General features: G+C 36.3%; 1 protein-coding gene across 1 annotated transcript in view; it reads right to left on the reverse strand.

Moving 5' to 3' along the window:
* Positions 1-19,236, reverse strand: part of LOC131027987 (vesicle-fusing ATPase) — a 31,947-nt gene that overhangs the window by 7,195 nt on the left and 5,516 nt on the right. Inside the window, exons 6-14 of the mRNA XM_059220094.1 lie at positions 19,073-19,227; positions 18,827-18,935; positions 13,984-14,083; positions 13,669-13,724; positions 12,754-12,819; positions 12,508-12,590; positions 12,258-12,391; positions 10,944-11,154; positions 10,586-10,717 (exon numbers count right to left, since the gene is read on the reverse strand). Of these exons, the coding sequence (XP_059076077.1) occupies positions 10,586-10,717; positions 10,944-11,154; positions 12,258-12,391; positions 12,508-12,590; positions 12,754-12,819; positions 13,669-13,724; positions 13,984-14,083; positions 18,827-18,935; positions 19,073-19,227 (1,046 nt within the window). The remainder of the gene's footprint in view (positions 1-10,585; positions 10,718-10,943; positions 11,155-12,257; positions 12,392-12,507; positions 12,591-12,753; positions 12,820-13,668; positions 13,725-13,983; positions 14,084-18,826; positions 18,936-19,072; positions 19,228-19,236) is intronic.

A 19,236-nucleotide genomic window follows, 5' to 3' on the forward strand; every position in this document is an offset into this window, starting at 1 on the left:
TAGATGTCCTCATCAAGTCCTAAAGAATGTAACACCTGAAGAAGCATTTTCAGGAATCAAACCTGACATCAGCCACCTAAGGATATTTGGAAGCCCTGTGTATGTTCATGTGCCTAAGGAAAAACGAACCAAGTTGGATCCATCTCGAAAGAAAGGCATCCTAGTAGGATATAGCGAATCTTCCAAAGCTTTCAGGATCTACATTTCAGGTCAAAGGTATGTTGAGGTAAGTAGAGATGTAACCTTTGAAGAAGATATTGCTTTCAAAAGATCTAAAGGTTCATTAATCAACAATGATGATATGATGATGGAAAAACAAGATTCAATTGTTGATGCTAACCCTGAGTTACAGGAGGAGTCTACTGATCTCCCAGATCAGGAAGTTCAGAATGACTCATCAGAACCCATGCAATCTACCGATATACCTCAGGATATTGTGGTCTGCAAGAAGAGACCACTCTGGGTTAGAAATACAATTCAAGATGCGGAAGGGTTTGCTGCTCCCAGAGGAACCTTCAGAAACAGCAAGAGTGTCCAAAATCACGCCAACTACATTTTTGTGATGTGCAATATAATTGAGTCTGAACCCCACAATATCGGTGAAGCTATGTCCCATCATGCTTGGAAATTAGCCATGGATGAAGAGTATGGGTCTATCATCAAGAATGATGTCTGGGACATTGTACCCAGACCCAAAGGTAAGTCTATCGTTTCCTCTAAATGGTTGTTTAAAATTAAACATAATGCTGATGGTAGTATTGAAAAATATAAAGCTAGGTTTGTAGCTCGTGGTTTTTCTCAAAAGGAAGGAATAGATTATGAAGAAACCTTTGCCCCTGTTGCTAGATATACCTCTATTAGGTCTATAATAGCTATTGCTGCAGCCAAAGATTGGGAGCTGCATCAAATGGACGTTAACACAGCTTTCCTCAATGGAGTCATTGAGGAGGAAGTCTATATTGAGCAACCAAAAGGTTATGTAATCCATAAAAGAGATTCTCATGTTTGCAGGTTGAAGAAAGCCTTATATGGGCTCAAACAGGCTCCTCACGCTTGGTATGAAAGAATTGATAAGTACTTACTAAGTTTATGGTTTTCCAAGAATGATGCTAATGCTAACATTTACTTGAAAATTTATAATAATGAGATGCTTATTTTTGTTTTGTATGTAGATGATTTATTTCTCACGGATGAAAATAAATTAATCATAAGATGTAAAAAGGAATTAGCCTCAGAATTTGAAATGAAAGATTTAGGTCTAATGCAGTACTTCCTAGGGTTAGAAGTACGGCAAAGAGCTAACGAAATCTTTCTAAGTCAGGGAAAATACACTATTGATATTTTGAAAAGATTTAGAATGATAGATTGTAAACCTATGCGTACTCCAATGGAATCTAACTTAAAGAAGTTAAGTGTTTCTACATCTAACTCAGATTTTGCAGATCCTTCTGAGTACAGACAGTTGATTGCCTCCCTGATGTACCTAGTCAATACTAGGCCAGATATCTGCTATGCTGTGAATGCTCTCAGTCAATTCATGAGCTCACCGAAACATGTTCACCTGGTTGCTGCCAAGCACATTCTAAGATATCTACGTGGCACGGTTGGTTATGGGCTGAAGTATACACTTAATACCCCAATCCTCCTGAAAGGCTACTCAGATTCAAATTGGGCAGTAAGTGTCAAGGACAAGAAAAGCACTTCAGGCATCTGCTTCAACTTGGGCTCCGCAGTAATCTCTTGGGCATGCAGGAAGCAATCTTCGGTAGCATTAAGCACTGCAGAAGCTGAGTACATTGCTGCATCTGTTGCATCCAGAGAAGCAGTGTGGCTCCGTAAGCTTCTTGTTGGATTATTTGGTCAAGTCAATGACCCTACCACCATTCATTGTGATAATCAAAGCTGTATAAAGATGTCAGTAAATCCTGTATTTCATGATCCGTCCAAACATGTGGAAACCCACTATCATTACATTCGGGATATGGTGCAGAGAGGCGCCATTCACCTAAAGTACATTAGCACAGATGAACAGATTGCTGACATCCTCACCAAACCCTTATCCAGAGTGAAGTTCGAGTACTTCAGAGATAGACTCGGTGTCATGGAAAACGGAACCCTAATTGAGAGGGAGCTTCAATCTCAGTGACTATTGGTAGCACTTTGAATCATTCTTTGCTTGTGTGCAAGAATGAATTTCATCCAATCTATGCTTGTGTGCTAGATGGATAGTTGTAATAATGTAAAGACCCACTGATGTATTACACTTTCTATGCTTGTGTGCTAGAACCATCCTATGCTTGTGTGCTAGGTGGAAGATTGAATTCTATGCTTATGTGCTAGATCCATTCTATGCTTGTGTGCTAGATGGAACATAAAAGGTTCAGATTATGTATTCTCCTCCTCCCTAGTTAAGAGGGAGTGTTGTTTGTAACTAGGGTATAGGGGTTCGGATTGCCTTAAGGCAACATCCGAACTCCTTTAGGACCGGGTCCTACCCTAAACGTGGCCCTATCCTAAATCCACGCTAACAAATAACAATTAAATATTAGCACCAAACAACATTAGCGCCAAAAAATATAAGGAGGCCGACTTCAAGAAAGGGCCGACCTTAATAAAGAAGAGAGACATATAAATAAAGATCACTTTGCAAGACAATATCATCAAGTTCAATTAAAATCAGAATGCAAATTAGCTCTGCTGTGCGAACCTAAGGAAGAGGGCGAATTATTCAGTTTGGTGTAATATTATCCAAGGGGACATAGCATATCTTGAGGCAAGTCATTGAAGCATACAAGGACAGATCTGATATGTCAAGATCAGATTCGAGCTAGGTATTGTACTGTTATTTAGAGGAGAATATACAATCTGACCTGTGGGTCTTTCATGCTGGGTTTTTCCTCCTTGGAGGTTTTCCCAGGGTATGCTTGTTTGTCTTCTGTCATATTTCTGATTTATGTTGTCTTACTAAGTTCTGCAAATCTGATTACAATCTAGGGCACAATTTAATGCATGTTGATTATCACTAAACTACTGCAAATCTAATACAAACCAGGGCATAATTGAATAAGATAAAACTGATTATCATACCTAGGGTTTAAATTAACAGCATTGTATTCAAATTGTAGAAAATCTGATAAGGACAAAAGGGGTACAAAATGCTATTACTGCAAGTAGGGTTTAGTGGACTATTTAAAGAATTTCCAAATCACTGAACTATTATTGAAACAACAATTGTTTAAGCAAAGAAATAACAATCATATGTGATGCGTAGTTCATAGAATATTTGCAATCATCAATTAGAGTTTGCATTTGCTGCTATAAAAATATATTTTGAAACCAAGAGGCCCTTACAAATTTTGCTGTTACATATTCCTTGAATGGTAATTAGAATGGCAGCACAAAATTTGTCAAATCTTTGCCACTCTGCTTAGGAATCCTAATTGAGATCTTTTCCTTAATTCTTTTTGGTGTTGGGACTTGAGGGTTTCGTGCCCAGGACTAAAATCCTTCTAATTTGGAGTTTGTTGCTGATCTGATAAAAAAAAATTCGCTGTAGTTAGGACAAATAGGCCCAAATCTAGGTGTGTAGATTGTTATTGGTCTTGGTTGCTCTTAAAACTTAGATTGCCCTTCACTTGGAGACTGGGTTGGAAATTGGACCAGCGCCTAGGGTTTCTTGTCTCCTTAATGGATCTGATCCGCACTTCTTCCAGTCACAACCTCTGGACCTAATCATTAATGCTGACTTGCCAACCCTCCTATGACTGAAAATGGCTTCTCAAACCGGTGATCTAAGGGCAAGAATTCCAATGCTGGGTGATGGATTGCTCAGTCTAAGTTTATTTCCCAATAGGGTGCTCAGATCTGCAAAGTATGCTTGCCAATTATTCAGTCCTAGGGCATCCCTTTTAATAGCGTGCTTGCTTAAGCCCTGTGAAAATATGAGCAGATTAAACAACGGTATTGCGAAATGGAAATGGTAAATGAAGGCAAGAAAGGATTTCATCCAACCTCCTCACACTAAAATGGGTTTTCATACTGAAAGTGTAACTGAACTGGTAAAAGTCGCATGCCCCAAATGAGCCTTGAGCACCCCCATTTATACCTATTTGAAATCAACCCAGGAAAGGCCAACCTTATTTGAAGCCGAATTCCCTTTGGTGCTGACCTAAATATCAGCTTTATTTTTTTATTTGAATATTGAAATTTTAATTTTAATATTTATATTTCATATTTTATATTTATTATTTTATTAGTTATATTTCATATTAAAATTTCATATTTTATATTTATTATTTTATTAGTTATATTTCATATTTAAATGTTAATTAAATAATGTATTGGTGTGGTGTTTAAAAAACACCATTATTCAATCAGCGGGTCAGGAACCAACCTAATTAGGAGGGACATGGCACTCTAGATGTTGATAGTGGTGAAACTGCTTTTTATACATTTTAATTTTTAAAGTAGTTCTTTAAAGACATATAGGAAGCCAGTACAGACAAATCTCAAAATAGATGGTTGCCCAATTAGCTTGGAAGTTTGTTGATTTTGGCTATCATACCCTTATAAGGGTCATGAGACAACTTGTTGGAGCTCTGTGAATGTAGCTCAGCATGGATTGTTGTCCAATAGTTTGGGACATCAGTCATTTAGGAGTTTGAGGTGGTAATCTAGATATTTGGGAATTCGGCTTGAGCGCTACACCTTCACGAGAGCTTGAGGTAGCTTGATGAAGGTCTAATTGGTTGAAGAATCGTTTTCAAAGAAAAGCTTCCAAAACATTCATATTCCAAATTGTTTTTAGTTTGCTTGTATTAGTTTGGTTTGTTTTGGTGCAGTAAGTCTTAAGAGGGGGTATTTGAGATTATTAAGACTTACTTTTGTAATGAAGTCACTATAGTGACTTAATTTAGGTTATCTATTTCTATTATTAGTTTGCTATTTTTAGATTATTTTCATGAATTGTTTTTAACTTCACTCTGAAGTCTATATAAGGAGATGTTCATCAATGTAATTGTTATCAAACCTAATAGACTAATAATTTTGCTCTCTATTTTGTTTTCACAACATTAACCACTGCTAGGAAACCATTAATCTGTTTTAAACTTTTATGTTTATTCCAATACTATGAAACCCCTCCTACTACACCATTAGTGGTACCTCATAGAAAACCAAAATACACCATTATAATATTTAAAGCTAGATTTGAGAGAACTTAAACAATTGTGTGATTAAAACCAGGTCTTCCTTACAAACTCCTTTTCATGTGGGGATTTTACCATATATAAATATTACCCAATAAAACAAGGCATTGAATACTGAAACTAGAAACTCATGTTATAAGCTGTTCTAACATGGTTATTTAAGGGTTTCATATTGGTAACATGTATTTGTTGACAATCTACCATTGAAAAATTGTTGAGATGTGTGTAGCACATAGACAACATATTTTTAAATATCCGGCTTGACAAAAGATTTGAAAATTGAAAAATAAAAAAATAAGAAATAAATTTAAATAGCATGAAGAATACTGCTATAGAAGAAATGAATTTAGAAAGAATGAGAAAAATTACAGCAAGGAAAATTATTGAAAAAACCTTCATATCCATAGAAGTGGGAGGCAATGGGGGAGAAATTGGGGGGCAGGGAGATTATATTGGCCGGTGAGTTTTTAGCATGGACTTGAGAGTACTTGCAACTTTTTCTTTGCAAAAATCCACAAATTTTCCCAAAGAAATTACCTATTGGGCTTCTAGCAAGTTACTTGCTGATCCAAACCGGCCAACAAGTCCAATGAGTTCTCTCTGATTTTGAAAACTACGCTTGTAAGGATCATACTGATCATTGTGCAGGTTCAATTGTTGTTGAGAGTGTTCTCGGCTTCTCAAGCTCCTGAAGATTTGGCTTCTTTAAATGAACCATATGTGCAGGTTTGATGAAGTTGGACCATGACAATCCTTCTGTTTTGAATTTGTTGTAAGAAATTGGGATGTGTTGGGTATGCACAAGTCCCTCTAATATTCCATGATAGAATCTACATTAAGGAATAATATCTACTATTTGGGCTAATTCCAATTCTCCCTGATCAATGGCAGCAATGTTATCCTCCTTTGTACTCACTCAATATAAGGTTTCCTTTTTTTTCCTTACTATTAACCAAAGAATTCTATTCCCATACTCATCTCTTCAACTCCTATTTGTGTGGAAAGCTTTTCCTATTCTTGCATATGTTCTATTGGTGCCCAACTTCATAGTGCCTAAATTTGCTTCGTCTAGGCCCCTTTGTGCTTTTGACCTCATTATATCCATATCAGTTGTTAAAGGTTGTCAAAATACATAGAAATTCTAATTCTTGGGTGTTTTCGGTTGTAACTGTGAAGTTGTGGACCTTCCCTAGACTATCAATCATTTCCTAACAATCTTGTATCCAGTTCTAACCTCTATTACCACATGGAATCCCCACAATGTTTGTCAGGCCTCTCCTCCCTTCCATTCACCGCACTTCCTCTTATTGTGGAACCCTGATGGTGGTCCAAATCTCCCCTTCTTCATATTATATCTGGATCTCCCTGTATTTCCCTCAAACTCTTGTTCCTCTCCCCTTTATATCCCTTTGTGGACTTTCAAAGTGAATCTGGATATTTTCCTCTTCCATTTCATCCACTTCCCCTATCCACTCCTGCACATTTTTCCTGCATCCCCTTCTATCCTTTTCATGCAGACTTTAGGTGGATTTATGGACTTCCAATGTCCAATTCCCATGTCCACTTCCCATTGAAATCCTGCAAAGGTTTCCTTAGCCTTTTTCCATTCATTTCCTCTTGTACAAAGTTCAATCCAACTATTGAACATCCTATTTTGTGGCCTAGATATCTCGTTCCCATGTCCAATCCAGCACAATTTCCCCAAACTTCCTCCATTTGATTCATTTTCTCAATTCAGCCCTTTTGTTCAGTTTCTCTGGACTTCAGGACTTCCAATCCCCTATTAAGTTCCAAGTCCAACCTCCAGTCCTGACCCAAAACCTTACATGTCCTATTCTCACATCCTATTCAGCTTTGAATCTCCACATTTCTTCCTATTAAATGTAACAGTATTTGACGAATGAGAGCGTTCTAAATCATTACAAGCTTTGTAACAGTCACTTCTCCATTAAATGTGAACTTTTGTAGGCTGGGATGGATAACTAAGAATGTTCACTTATTTGATAGTATTATCTGTGGTGTATGTATATGCATAGCTCATATCTCATGGTATATTGTGACTCTGTAACCCAATAGAATAAGCACTGGTCCTAGAAGTAATGATCCACCATATGCTTAAAATGAAAACATCTTGCATCGATTGCTTAGTAGGAAAGTAGTTTGTATGCATTTCATGATTCAGCAATTAACCAAGTAAGTATCTATAGTGAGACTGAAGAGTTCTCATCTTAGAGAGTCATGTTCCACATCTGACAGTTGTGCAATGATGCCCATATCATCTTAATTAGAGGTCATATGTGTAGTAGGTTAGTCTTTGGTCTAGTGACAACCTTCGTGTGCAAGTGCACCCCGGGTACTACTGCAGCTCTTTCAATCTATATATCTTTGCTTGTATTTATCTTGTTGAGGATATCTCTTGGAAACTCCCTGGGTCTAGCTGAGCCCAAAGTAAAGGAGAGATTACCCATTCTCAAGTCTCAATAACTGGTCCATTGTTGCCATACCTGATCATAACTTGGAGGTTTGTTGCTTTGGCTTTGACACCCTTAGGACTCAAAGAAAGGTTTGGCTTTAAAAAAGTTTACTCTCCTAGATATTCTAAGGTTTCCATAGAAGATGAGATTGGTTCTTCTAATGTAAAGCTTTGTTTTTGTTTTGTTGTGATTTTTTCTAAATTTCCTTGTGATCTTATGTAGGTTGTTATGACGCTAGAGTGTCATGTCCTGCCTGGGGTTTAAACAGATTGCAGCATTATATATATACCCAGATGTCCAAATCAAAAACAAGGAAAAAAATTAATAATATTTCTTTTGGAGGGCCAACCTAGATTAAAACCATGTTTAGGGCCGACTAGAGAAATAAATAGATAAGTAAATAGTATATTTCTAGCTGACCCCCCTTGGTTCTATTGTTGCTGTCTTGGCCGACCTGATTAGAAGGGTTGCATCTTTTGGTGAAAGGGCACTCTTGAAGGGTATAAAAGGAAGGTTATTGTAATTCATTTGGCCATGGAATGAAGGAAAAGAATAAAAACAAGATCTGTATAAACAGGAGCAGTTCATCTCTTAATATAGCTGCAATCAGGCATCTAAAACAGACCAGAAATCCTTAATATTGCAGGCAGTGGCATTGTTACTTAATATATGAAACCAGATAATGTTTTTATGCAGAACCTTCACATGTTAGTATAGGCAGTAATATGTATGACTATGTATGATGACGTATTTGATCTCTTATATAAGGAATATAAACAATAATGTGTAATTCCTCATCTGTATGCTTAAATGCTGCAAATAACCATGATAGTGATACTGTGATAGTGAGGGAATACAAGGAGGGGAAACAGTTATGATGTCCTCTAAGCACGCCACCTCATGGTGGTGACTGAAAGTCCCATGAGGCCAAAGGGGTGCAAGGAGTGCCCCGCCCTTGGGCTTAGACAGGAAGGATGTTCCAGACACCCTATTGTAATTTCCCCACAAGCTTTCACCATGGTTGATTATTGGGTTAAGGAGTACCAATCATAGGAAGGTAAATAAGGGTGGTATGATGAGGGGGGATGGCTGTAGGACGCCTCACTAGGTACACCACCTCATATGAGATGGCGGAAGGCCACATGGGGCCATGAGGGACGGTATATCTGCTCCTGGGCCTAGGGTAGAGGATCACTTTGGGCACCCTATCATGTCTCCATGTCCTAACCCTTTATGGTTGAACTCCATTAATGAATTAGATATATCTTATGATTAAGTTAATGTTCCTAACCCTAGTAGGAAAGACCTATGCTTCTGTTTAAGATAATGTTTCTAGTAGGAAAGATCTATTTTATGGATTATGTTTCAGTGATTACCTAACGTGTTTTCAGGACCTAAACCAGGATTTATGTTGATAACTATATTGCATTTCTTATTTCAATTGAAATTATGATTTTAGGGAAAAACTAGAGCATTTACAAAAAGGGGACATTACATAGAGCATACTCTCAGTTCTTTAAAAATTCCTAGAGGGACTAATGCCAGACAAGTGCCCACTTTCATGATAAATCTGAAGGGTATCTTCTCATAGTCAATGGGTTGTTCCCGTTGAATGTCTTGCATATTGCAGAAAAGACAATCAAGCTGCAGTTTGTTCAGGTCCAAATGGACATATTTAATTGCACAGTTGGCACTATTGGGTTCCTTGTGAAGTCTGAAATTACAATGCATTCCCCACTAGCATTTCCAATCTTCTAGAGAGGATTTTCACTCTAGTACTAACTAGGAGGCAAGGGAAAATGATCCGAACTAGAAAATATTGCAAGTAGATCTTCGATTGGTTTGAAAGCCAAAGTCCAATGCTTCATGAAAAGCCCTAATCTCCTCTTCAACCATGGCTCCTTGGAAATTTTGATCATATTCTTGTTAAGAAAAGACTGACATGAAATACATCTGGGCATCACCAATGGTCCACTTGGTGGTTCCCAAATTTTCTTGAACTGGTGAACCGGCACATTTAAACCTTTTCTTTCAAGGAGCATAGCTGTTGCTCCATTTCTTCCACCATGAAAGAGATCTATGGAGGGGTCTTGACCTTGAGATAGCAATTAGCATCCATTTTTGCTTTAGGATGTTAAAAAAATAGTTCCTTATGAATTTGGTCAGTGCCATTTGAAATTTTGGTTTGGACTGGATGATGACAAGGCCTGGAAGGAAGCCATGCTAAAGGGTTTAGGGATCAAATAAAATTGTTTAGAACTTTAGAGGGATGCCTGGGCATGGCCAGTGAACAGAGGTCATGATAATTTGTCTTCTTGTTCTTACAAATATGTCAGTACAGTTCCATCGCCAAGACATTTCATTCTTTGACATTCCAAATCCTTGTAATCAAAATTTACACATCATAGTTTGTGGCCTGTATGCATTCCATACTCCATCAGGTTCCATCTTCACTTAGCTCATCTTGCCAGTTATGAGATAGTTATGAATCATTTGTTGAAATTGAGAACAATTTCCTCTAAATAGGGATGACATGGTGAGAATCACTTGTGTGAAGATATCCTTGTAATTATCTACAACCATGTAAATACCAACATAATATGCTTGGCTCAGTTATGTAAGTTAAAATGAGGTATATTTTGCATTTCAGTTTAAGGTAAGTTTCATGTGCTTGGTCTTATCAAGCCAACTCTGATCCTTGTCCTTGTAAATATATTTATCATATGCTAAATAGGCAGTGTACAGCATAGGTGGGCCATAAAAAATTTCACAAAATAGATGTTGAGAAAAATGCAAATTTATCTAAGATTAACAACATGAAATTTTCTTGTAGTTTCATAATGAGTATAATGTGCAAAATCTCACTTTTCCATAATGTCGGGCAAATCAGTAGTCATAAAATACCTGCCCGATGGCCCTTCAAGTAGACAAGTTGTCAGAGGACTTCCTTTGCTCCACTTAACTTGTTCCACTAATAACATCACCCTTTCATATATGCGTTTGTGTCTTTCACCACATTCAACCATTCCATTCAATCTACATGCTCAAAATAGTTGCTAGTAGTGAGACAAGATATAAAGTTATCTTTGGCAAATTGATAGGCAAGATTATAAGAACCGAGTACACAAAAAAAAGGAAAGTGTTCATTCTTGTTTGTTTTCTCTAACCATGATGATTGGAAAGTATATATCTTTTGCAAATATAATTATATAACTGATAGTATTATCCATTTCTGTTAATACTTAATCTAGAATGGACTCACCTACACCGCTCAAGATTATCTGTAGCTGCTCCAAATGCTGGCTTTATGTCTTGCAGTGCATTTAAGAAATCGTCCATAGATACCTTTATGCTCTCTTCATCCAATGGTTTGGTAAGATCATCAAGGCTAATTTGCCTATTCAAGGCAAAAGACACTGCGCTTTTGACAACACCTTCAATTTCAGCTCCACTGAAATTCTTTGTCCGTGCAGCTGCATATATGCACAATATTTTAAGGCATCAACAAGTGCACTCGCTTTTCTAAAAGTTGGCATGTTCAAAAGGAATTCAAAAATTATTACAACGACAAAATAGAAAAAACTAATAATATAATTCCCATGACCAAAGAAATGATGTAAAATAACATCTTCTGGATTAAACGTGGTCCACTGAGCATATAAAGAAAATAAAGTAGGTGCTGCACAGAAGGAATAAGCTCCATGCAGTAAATCTAAATCAGAGGCATATAGTTTGGCATAATATCTGTATTGGCAATGCATTTACCTCCTTTGCCCTTGTGGTCCTCCAGGTCTACAGGTTTATCAGTTTGCCATTAACATTTATTATTGATGTGTCATCATATTAACTTTCTTTTCACTAAGAGAAACATTGGATTTAACTTTTAAGTTATGTGATCTAGAAACTAGATTAATCTAAAGAAATCTCAAACATTACTAAAGTTACGTCATTTTTACCATATTCAAAAAATTATATGGAATATCAGTGTTGTTTAAATTTGTAGCTAACAGGAAAAAGAATAAGCTCCAGTATTAATTTTTAAACCATGAGAGGCTGAGATGAATGAGCAAAGATTGAAAATGCATGTCAACCAATATGGATAGCTGTGATACACATAAAGGTTCCTAGCTTAAACTGATACATCCTAAAAGAGTAGCACTAATTCAAAGCTGATGATCGTCTGCAGCAACCATTCATTGATTAATTCAAAGCTGATGGTCTTATATTTGTCTTCCTCTTTTACCTTTATTTGCCAAAATCCAAACTTATCGTCCACCCACAATTCTTTGTTCAAAATCACCCCATCCCTAAAACCCAACCACCTCTCCCCATAGCATATTTCACAGAGGCAAAAAAGAAAAAGGTATAATTTGCCATATTAGAAATGATTATGTGAAAATAGTGTATCCATTTCCAATATTTTATATAAGGGCATGGCAACAAATGTTATAAACATAAAAAAACAAGTAGAAAAACTTTCCTAATTAGGATGGATGAGATTATTCTTGAATTTCCAATGCATAAGAACTTGAAAGCTTAAGCTAGAATGTAAGTGCAAAAACAACCTTCTACTCACCAAGCTCTTCAAGATTCACATCAGCAGAAAGAAAAGAATTTTCTTTCATTTTGTTAGTGTGTATTTGAAAAATTTGTAGACGGCCATTTTCATCAGGAAGGCCAATCTCAATTTGTATTTCCAGACGTCCAGGCCTACAATAAATCAGTTATTGGACTTCCAAACCAAATTCCAAAATAGTTTTAATTAAATCTTAATTTTGATCAGTTTGCATCCACCCGATCTATATAGCATAAAAAATAGGTTTCACCTGAGAAGAGCCTCATCAATGAGGTCCTTCCTGTTGGTCATTCCTATGAGTAGTACATTGTTCAAAGCCTCAACACCATCTATCTGAAACCAAATAAGATGTCCCAAAAAAGTAGGGAATGAGTTAGTCAATGAGAAATGCAGGCAGATGCAACTAGAGAAAGGAACTATGATGAAAATTATTCAATTAGAAGCCACACCAATAGTCTAATAATAGCTAGGTATAAATTTATGAGAAAAAAGTCACCTTTGTTAATAGTTGATTCACAATCCCATCATGCACTCCAGTTCCATCCCTTGTTGATCCTCTAGTCTGTCACAAGAAAAATGTCAGCAAATGTCCGATAAAGTCAATTATTACAGACAAACAGCATCTCTATGAAATATTAGCAGATTGTGGCCATAGTACAAGACTCACAATCTGGACAATTAGGAAATAGAACCACAATAAAACACAGCTGAATCCAGATATTCTATTCAAAACCACATATTGTAATGTCTGGTGCACAATAATACATAATCATGGAATTGGAAATATGGTATCTCACATCATACATACCAATCACAATTATCCTTAATTATGCCATAATTACAGAATTGTTAGAGATTGAAAAGGAAGAGAGGCTGTAAATTGTTTGTAAAATTTGCATGGTCACATTCTATGAGGAATAACCTTGAAAAACAAGAAAATTTATTACAAAATTGAAAAGACTTGTCCAACTTCATAATAAACCACAGCACGGCATAATTACCATAAAAATTAAAAACATTCTTAGTCCATTGGTCCATCTTGAAGTGCATTTCACTACCGACCATAACCATTAAACCATTCATTAACATTTACCTATATGCATATTTCCTCAAAAAATTTGCAAAATAGGGAAAATGTCATCATTATTTAAATTGAGATGCCAGATAAATTCACATTACTTAATCTTACAATTACTACACCATGATGTCTACTGTTCAACTACCTCACTCTGGCCACTTAGCTATTAGTATTTGCATTTGCAAATACATGTTAGAGTGTCACTGGCATGCCCATTTTTGCCATATAAATATATAACAATCTATACTTAATGAAACACATCCTTTTGCAGCCGAAGAAAAACAAATGAAGTTTACCATCTTCAATGAATAAAGATAGGAAAAAATCAATTACCTTGCAAATAGCATCAATTTCATCAAAAATTATAACATGCAAGTCACTTTGGTCACCTGTAAAATATGATTAGATCTGAATTAGAAAAAAAACTATAGATAAAGACTGCCTCAAATTTTAAAAGCACATAAACATATGAAATCTAGCACATGCAAAGTAACAGAAACAGGTCTGCCAAATAAGTAGAAGCACAACAGGATGGACAAAGAGAGAATTGAAGTATTACATTCAATAAGAGTGATAAGAAACTATTGATAATGATACACAATGGAAAAAATTCAAACAAGTGCAGTATGTCTGCACTTAAAAACATACCACGAGTCCTCTGGTCATTCTCTGCATCAGCAAAGAGATCACGAACATTTTTTTCAGTTTCTCCCACATACTTGCTTAAGACTTCAGGTCCATTCACAATCTGATAATGAATTAGTAATGAAGAAAATCAAAATCTGTTAAAAACAGAGCATCTAGAATGCTGGATTATGTTTAACAAAAAAGCTACATTACAAGTTCAGGTTTGGGTATGCGGATACAGCAATAAAAATTTTGGGGTTGGATACCTTTTGGGTACATCCTTACAAAATGAAAATATATATAAAATCATAAATGTATACATATTTTAGCCTAAAAACAGGGATAGCCACATAACATACATTTAATAAATAAAATAAGAATAATCATTTTATAAGATCATATGTAATTAATAAAATAATATTAAAAGCTTAACCCCCTTGCGTGGACCCCACCAAGACCACAAAAATTAAAAATAAAACCCACGACACTAATGCATTGGACATTTTAAAAGGCCATAAAAAGTAAAGCATGCGTTGTTTTTAATAACATGAAGCCAGTAATTATTGCTTTCTAAGAGAAATACAGCAGGTAATACTCAAGAACCCAGGACTTAGCGTAAAAGGACAATTCTCCAAAACTTAAAAAACTGGGCAGCAAACAAATCTAAAACAGCAGCAGCACAAACTGTAATAACAACACCTCCAAAACAGTCATGTTTATATATATACTCATTGGTTATCATCGGATGGAGATGAAAGTAGGAGGAGAAGCTTAATGGTAAGGGAACAATGGCCTTGTTACCAAATTCCTCTTGTCCAGCATTAACAGAGAAATCGTTTTTGTACAGGAGGGTTTTATCTTATTTTTCCTTAAAGGCCACATGATTTGCAGCTGGCATGGGCTGGGCATGGCAGAGACCATCCAGGTTCGCCCAGGCATGCTACAGAACATACCCGGACAAACCCAGTTGGGCTCTGTAGAGCCCTGTGCAAATCAACAGCATACTTGGCCGCATACCTGAACCAGATCCAGATCCAGGGCAAATCTGAGTGAACTAGTGACTTGGGAAAAGGGACACACTGCTGATAATAATCACCACAAACTCCACATCTTGTCATGTAAAACTTACACCATAGCATCATATACTCGAAAAATTCAAAACATAATTTGGCTCCAAATATATATTTGACAACCAATAATGTTTAATATTGAAGCACATTAGGGCAGTTTTATACATTTTCCCAACATATTTTCTTATTACAAACAGCTCATCCCAAAAATCTGGTGGGACCTTGTATAATTGAACCACGGGGATGCATCCCAATGTTTCCAGGGCACAGGGACTTGGGGGAAACATCTATCCACCGCACTGCCACCACCACTGGGACATCGCCAAGACATTGGGGACATAGGGGATGACACCACATCCCAGGGACTCCCAGGAGTCCCCTAACCATCCCAGGGACTCCCAAGAGTCTCCCGTTGCCCCAAATTAGAAACTCCAACCTAAACAAAAAAATGGTGAAAATTTTGTGAAAATGACATTTGTCATGAAGGTTTGTGAGGTTTTGGAGGCCTTATTTGTGTTTGCTAGCGGGAGTTCCACCCCTCAACCCCACTACCCCCGGACCCTGCGAGGGGCACTGCTTCTCAACCCCAATAGGGCTCAACCTCCAGACCCCCACAAGGGGCACTGCCCCTTGACCCCAAACCTCCACCCACCATTCATATTCTTAATGCAATCATCGCCATGTTTTTTACTTCTATCAATTTAAGCTTCACTTAGTATGCCAAAGTTTCATTTGTAATTCTTACAGTTATTCTTGGTTTGATCCTAAAGTTACAAGACTGCCCCAAACTCCTTGATCCCGTTGGGAGCTCTGCCCCCAAACCCCCGCATGGAACACTGCCACTTGACCCCAAACCTCCACCCACCATTCTAATTGTTAATGCAATCATTGCCATCTTATGTTTATTAGTCTAAACTTCAGTTAGTATACCAAAGTTTCATTTGCAATACTTATAACTATTCTTGGTTTGCTCCCAAAGTTCCAGAACTCTGCCCACCATCGTTAATGTTCAAATTCCAATGCAATCATTCTCATTTTTTAATGTTTATCATAGTAAACTTTACATAGTGTGACAAATTTGCGTTTACAATTCTTACGCTTATTCCTTACACATCCTTTTATAACAAATTTTTCAAGTACTATATGTATATGTGCCACCCACCCACTGCCACCCCCCCATGATCCCCAAACTTAGGCCCTTGGTCCCCTCGTCCCGAAATTGCCCTAGACTTATCCTTCAACAAGCAACAATGCATCAATTCACTCCCATCCCTAATAAAGTTCCCAATTTGGTCACTTTACATCATACCAAGTTGATTCAACCCTAGTTCTGTTACTATTGCCTCTATCAATTCCACAAAATTTGATTAACTGCTTGAGCTTTGAAATACTTAGCATTTTCCTGGTGTGGCGTAATAATAAGAACAATTTGATCTGTTTTGCCATTAGCTTTGATAAATTTAACTATGAATATGTTTTAAAAAATTTAACAGAGGATATCCAGACAAAATAAGAGAATGAGGAAAGGCTTTACTGAGATCATTAAATTATAGTAAAATATATTTGTTAGACTTTTCATGGTAAAGAGCCTTAGTATATCTGAGATCGCTTGTTTTTCAAAGCCATAATTTTTTAAAATAAGAAAAAAAGCCATTCTATAAAAAAGTTCACGGAAAACAGCTATTCATGAGGTTGTTACTGAGCATAGTCCTCAAAGCAGTAATTTTCAATTGACTAGAAAGTTAGAAACACAATCAGTAAATGAGTTTCATCCGATAGTGTGTACTCCAAAAAGAGGTTTTAATTGTTTCCTGAATTCAAAGCCGTGATCACCAACTTAGTATACAAGTAAACATGAATCTCCCATACATAAAATTGGTGAAATAAGTACTCAGATATCTGATGCTGAAATCCTAGCATACTGGAATGCCTAGTGAAGTTTTATTTCTACCAGATGCTAAATGGAGAAAAATATAGATAAACCATAAAAAAAATTAAGATGTATAAATGAAAAATAAAAGGTTGTGTAAATGGGAAACAGGAGGAAAGGAAGGAGCAAACAAGCAGAAAATGATCACATTCCCCTCAAAAGATATTCGTAAGAACAAAATGTCAAAATATGATTAAACCCAATCATACTCTTCGGAGAATTGGACAATCCAACACATTATTTGATTCGATATCAGGTCAATTTCGACACACACAAACCCAATCAGATCAGTACTTATTGAAAAGGAAAGATGGATTAACAGGACCATTAGAAATTTTAATCAATCCCCCCTCATACAGAAGTATATTTGAAGGCTTACTCTAGTATCCTGTAGAAGCATATACTGCAACATCAACCATTCCTTTGAAAGGTAACTTTCCAAGAATATTTTGCTTTCTCTAACATTTGGAAGAACAAAAAGATTCTGAAAATATGCAGAACTATGTTGGTAAAATATTAAAATTTGAATCTATTAACATGACAGTTACATGATCTTTATTGCATAGATTTTACTTTGCATTATCTCCTGTATTGTGTTCCATCCTGTTATATAATGTGTGCCGCTTAACTGCTGCTTCAACCCTGACAACTAAAGTTGATATGTTGTTAGCTAACAGGCTGATCTGTCTACCTCATTACTCTCGCATATTGTCAGATGAGAAAGGAAAGGATAGCCTACAAGTTGGATGAGGAAATATAAAGGAATGGAACTGTCTGTCAACCAAAATAATTTGAAATGAAATACGTGCATATACATTGCTAGTTCTTTGACAATGGAAAAAGACAGACCCAAATTACTACTAACATTTAGAGACTTGGCCTTTTCAAATTCACATTTTTTTATCATTTACATCGCTCTTCTGTACTTCGTAGTTCGTCCTTTATAATTCGCATGCATGACTCAATCAGTATTTTACGATCATGATTCTATCAAATTAAAACTCCAGAGAAGGGTGAATGTTGTAAAAGTAAACAGTATCCACTTATAGTGTTTATCATTAATTTAATAACCACATCATAACTAGCTTGTCACATTTTTTATGCAAGTCGTACCAAAAGAATTTCAGGCCCCAGAAATGCTGCTAACTTTGGTTCAAGGAGAAAAGATTTCGAAATAGTTGGATTCTCATGTATATAATTATTGTTTGACAAAGGATTTGACATGAATATCAGCTGCACAGATTTTTACATTCCATGTAAATATAACTAGCACAGATCCATCTTAATGTGGATTTGACAAATGTCAAAAGGTATCAAAATAACTCAAGGAGCCACTACCTATGTTTTCACACTTAAATTGTGATGGGAATGGTCCCTTGAATATTTGGATACCTCTCAGTACATCTCAGATCCAAAAACGTTTCAGTGGTCCTACCTTCTTGATAATTTTTTATAAAAGTGGGCTGCATGTGTTATAACTTATAACTTATATTTATCTGTTTTTTTAATATTTTATTAATATTAGAAATTATATGTCTAAAAACAAAGCAGCCATAAAGGATCCCCACAAATCCATGCACCAACACAATCCAAAAGTCCAAGCTGATGTGAGAAATAGATTGTGCCTCTCAGCAAATAAGCAATTGGAATAGAAAATAATCTTATTTCTAACCATTAAGAGACAAGACAGATGGAACTCAATGATTTAGAGTCTTAGACCATTCACCAATCTGATAAGAGATTCCAGAAGACTGAAAATAGTGTTTGTTTTCCATTAACAACAGTAGGATTATATATTTTCACCAACAGACAGCTAAAACATATGATACAGTTTCCTTGTAAGGACAAGGTAATAATGTCAAACCTTTGGTTCACGACCGTTAAGCATCTTTCCTATTTGGCGAGCAATAAGAGTTTTTCCTGTTCCAGGAGGTCCAAAAAGCAGCATCCCTTTCACATGTTTTATACCCAACCTACAAAATGAAATTATTTTATGGTCTTATCAAGATATTTAGCCATGTTTCATAGTGGTCTCCATTTTAACATGAGACTTTTGGGAAAAAAAAAAGGACTTCACATGACAACAGTTAAGAGACACTTAAGATCATACTTGTTTGTAACATGTGGAGGGAACACCCTAGAGGCAAATGCTCTTCGAAATATGTCTGTAAATTGATCACTAAGGCCACCAATCCCCAATTTTTGAAGGTCAAAATCCTTGTGTCTGAAAAGGTTGCTGCTCGCAGCTTCACGTTGATTAATTATCTGCAAATT

This window comes from Cryptomeria japonica, chromosome 1 (assembly GCF_030272615.1).
Source record: "Cryptomeria japonica chromosome 1, Sugi_1.0, whole genome shotgun sequence".
Lineage (NCBI taxonomy): Eukaryota > Viridiplantae > Streptophyta > Pinopsida > Cupressales > Cupressaceae > Cryptomeria > Cryptomeria japonica.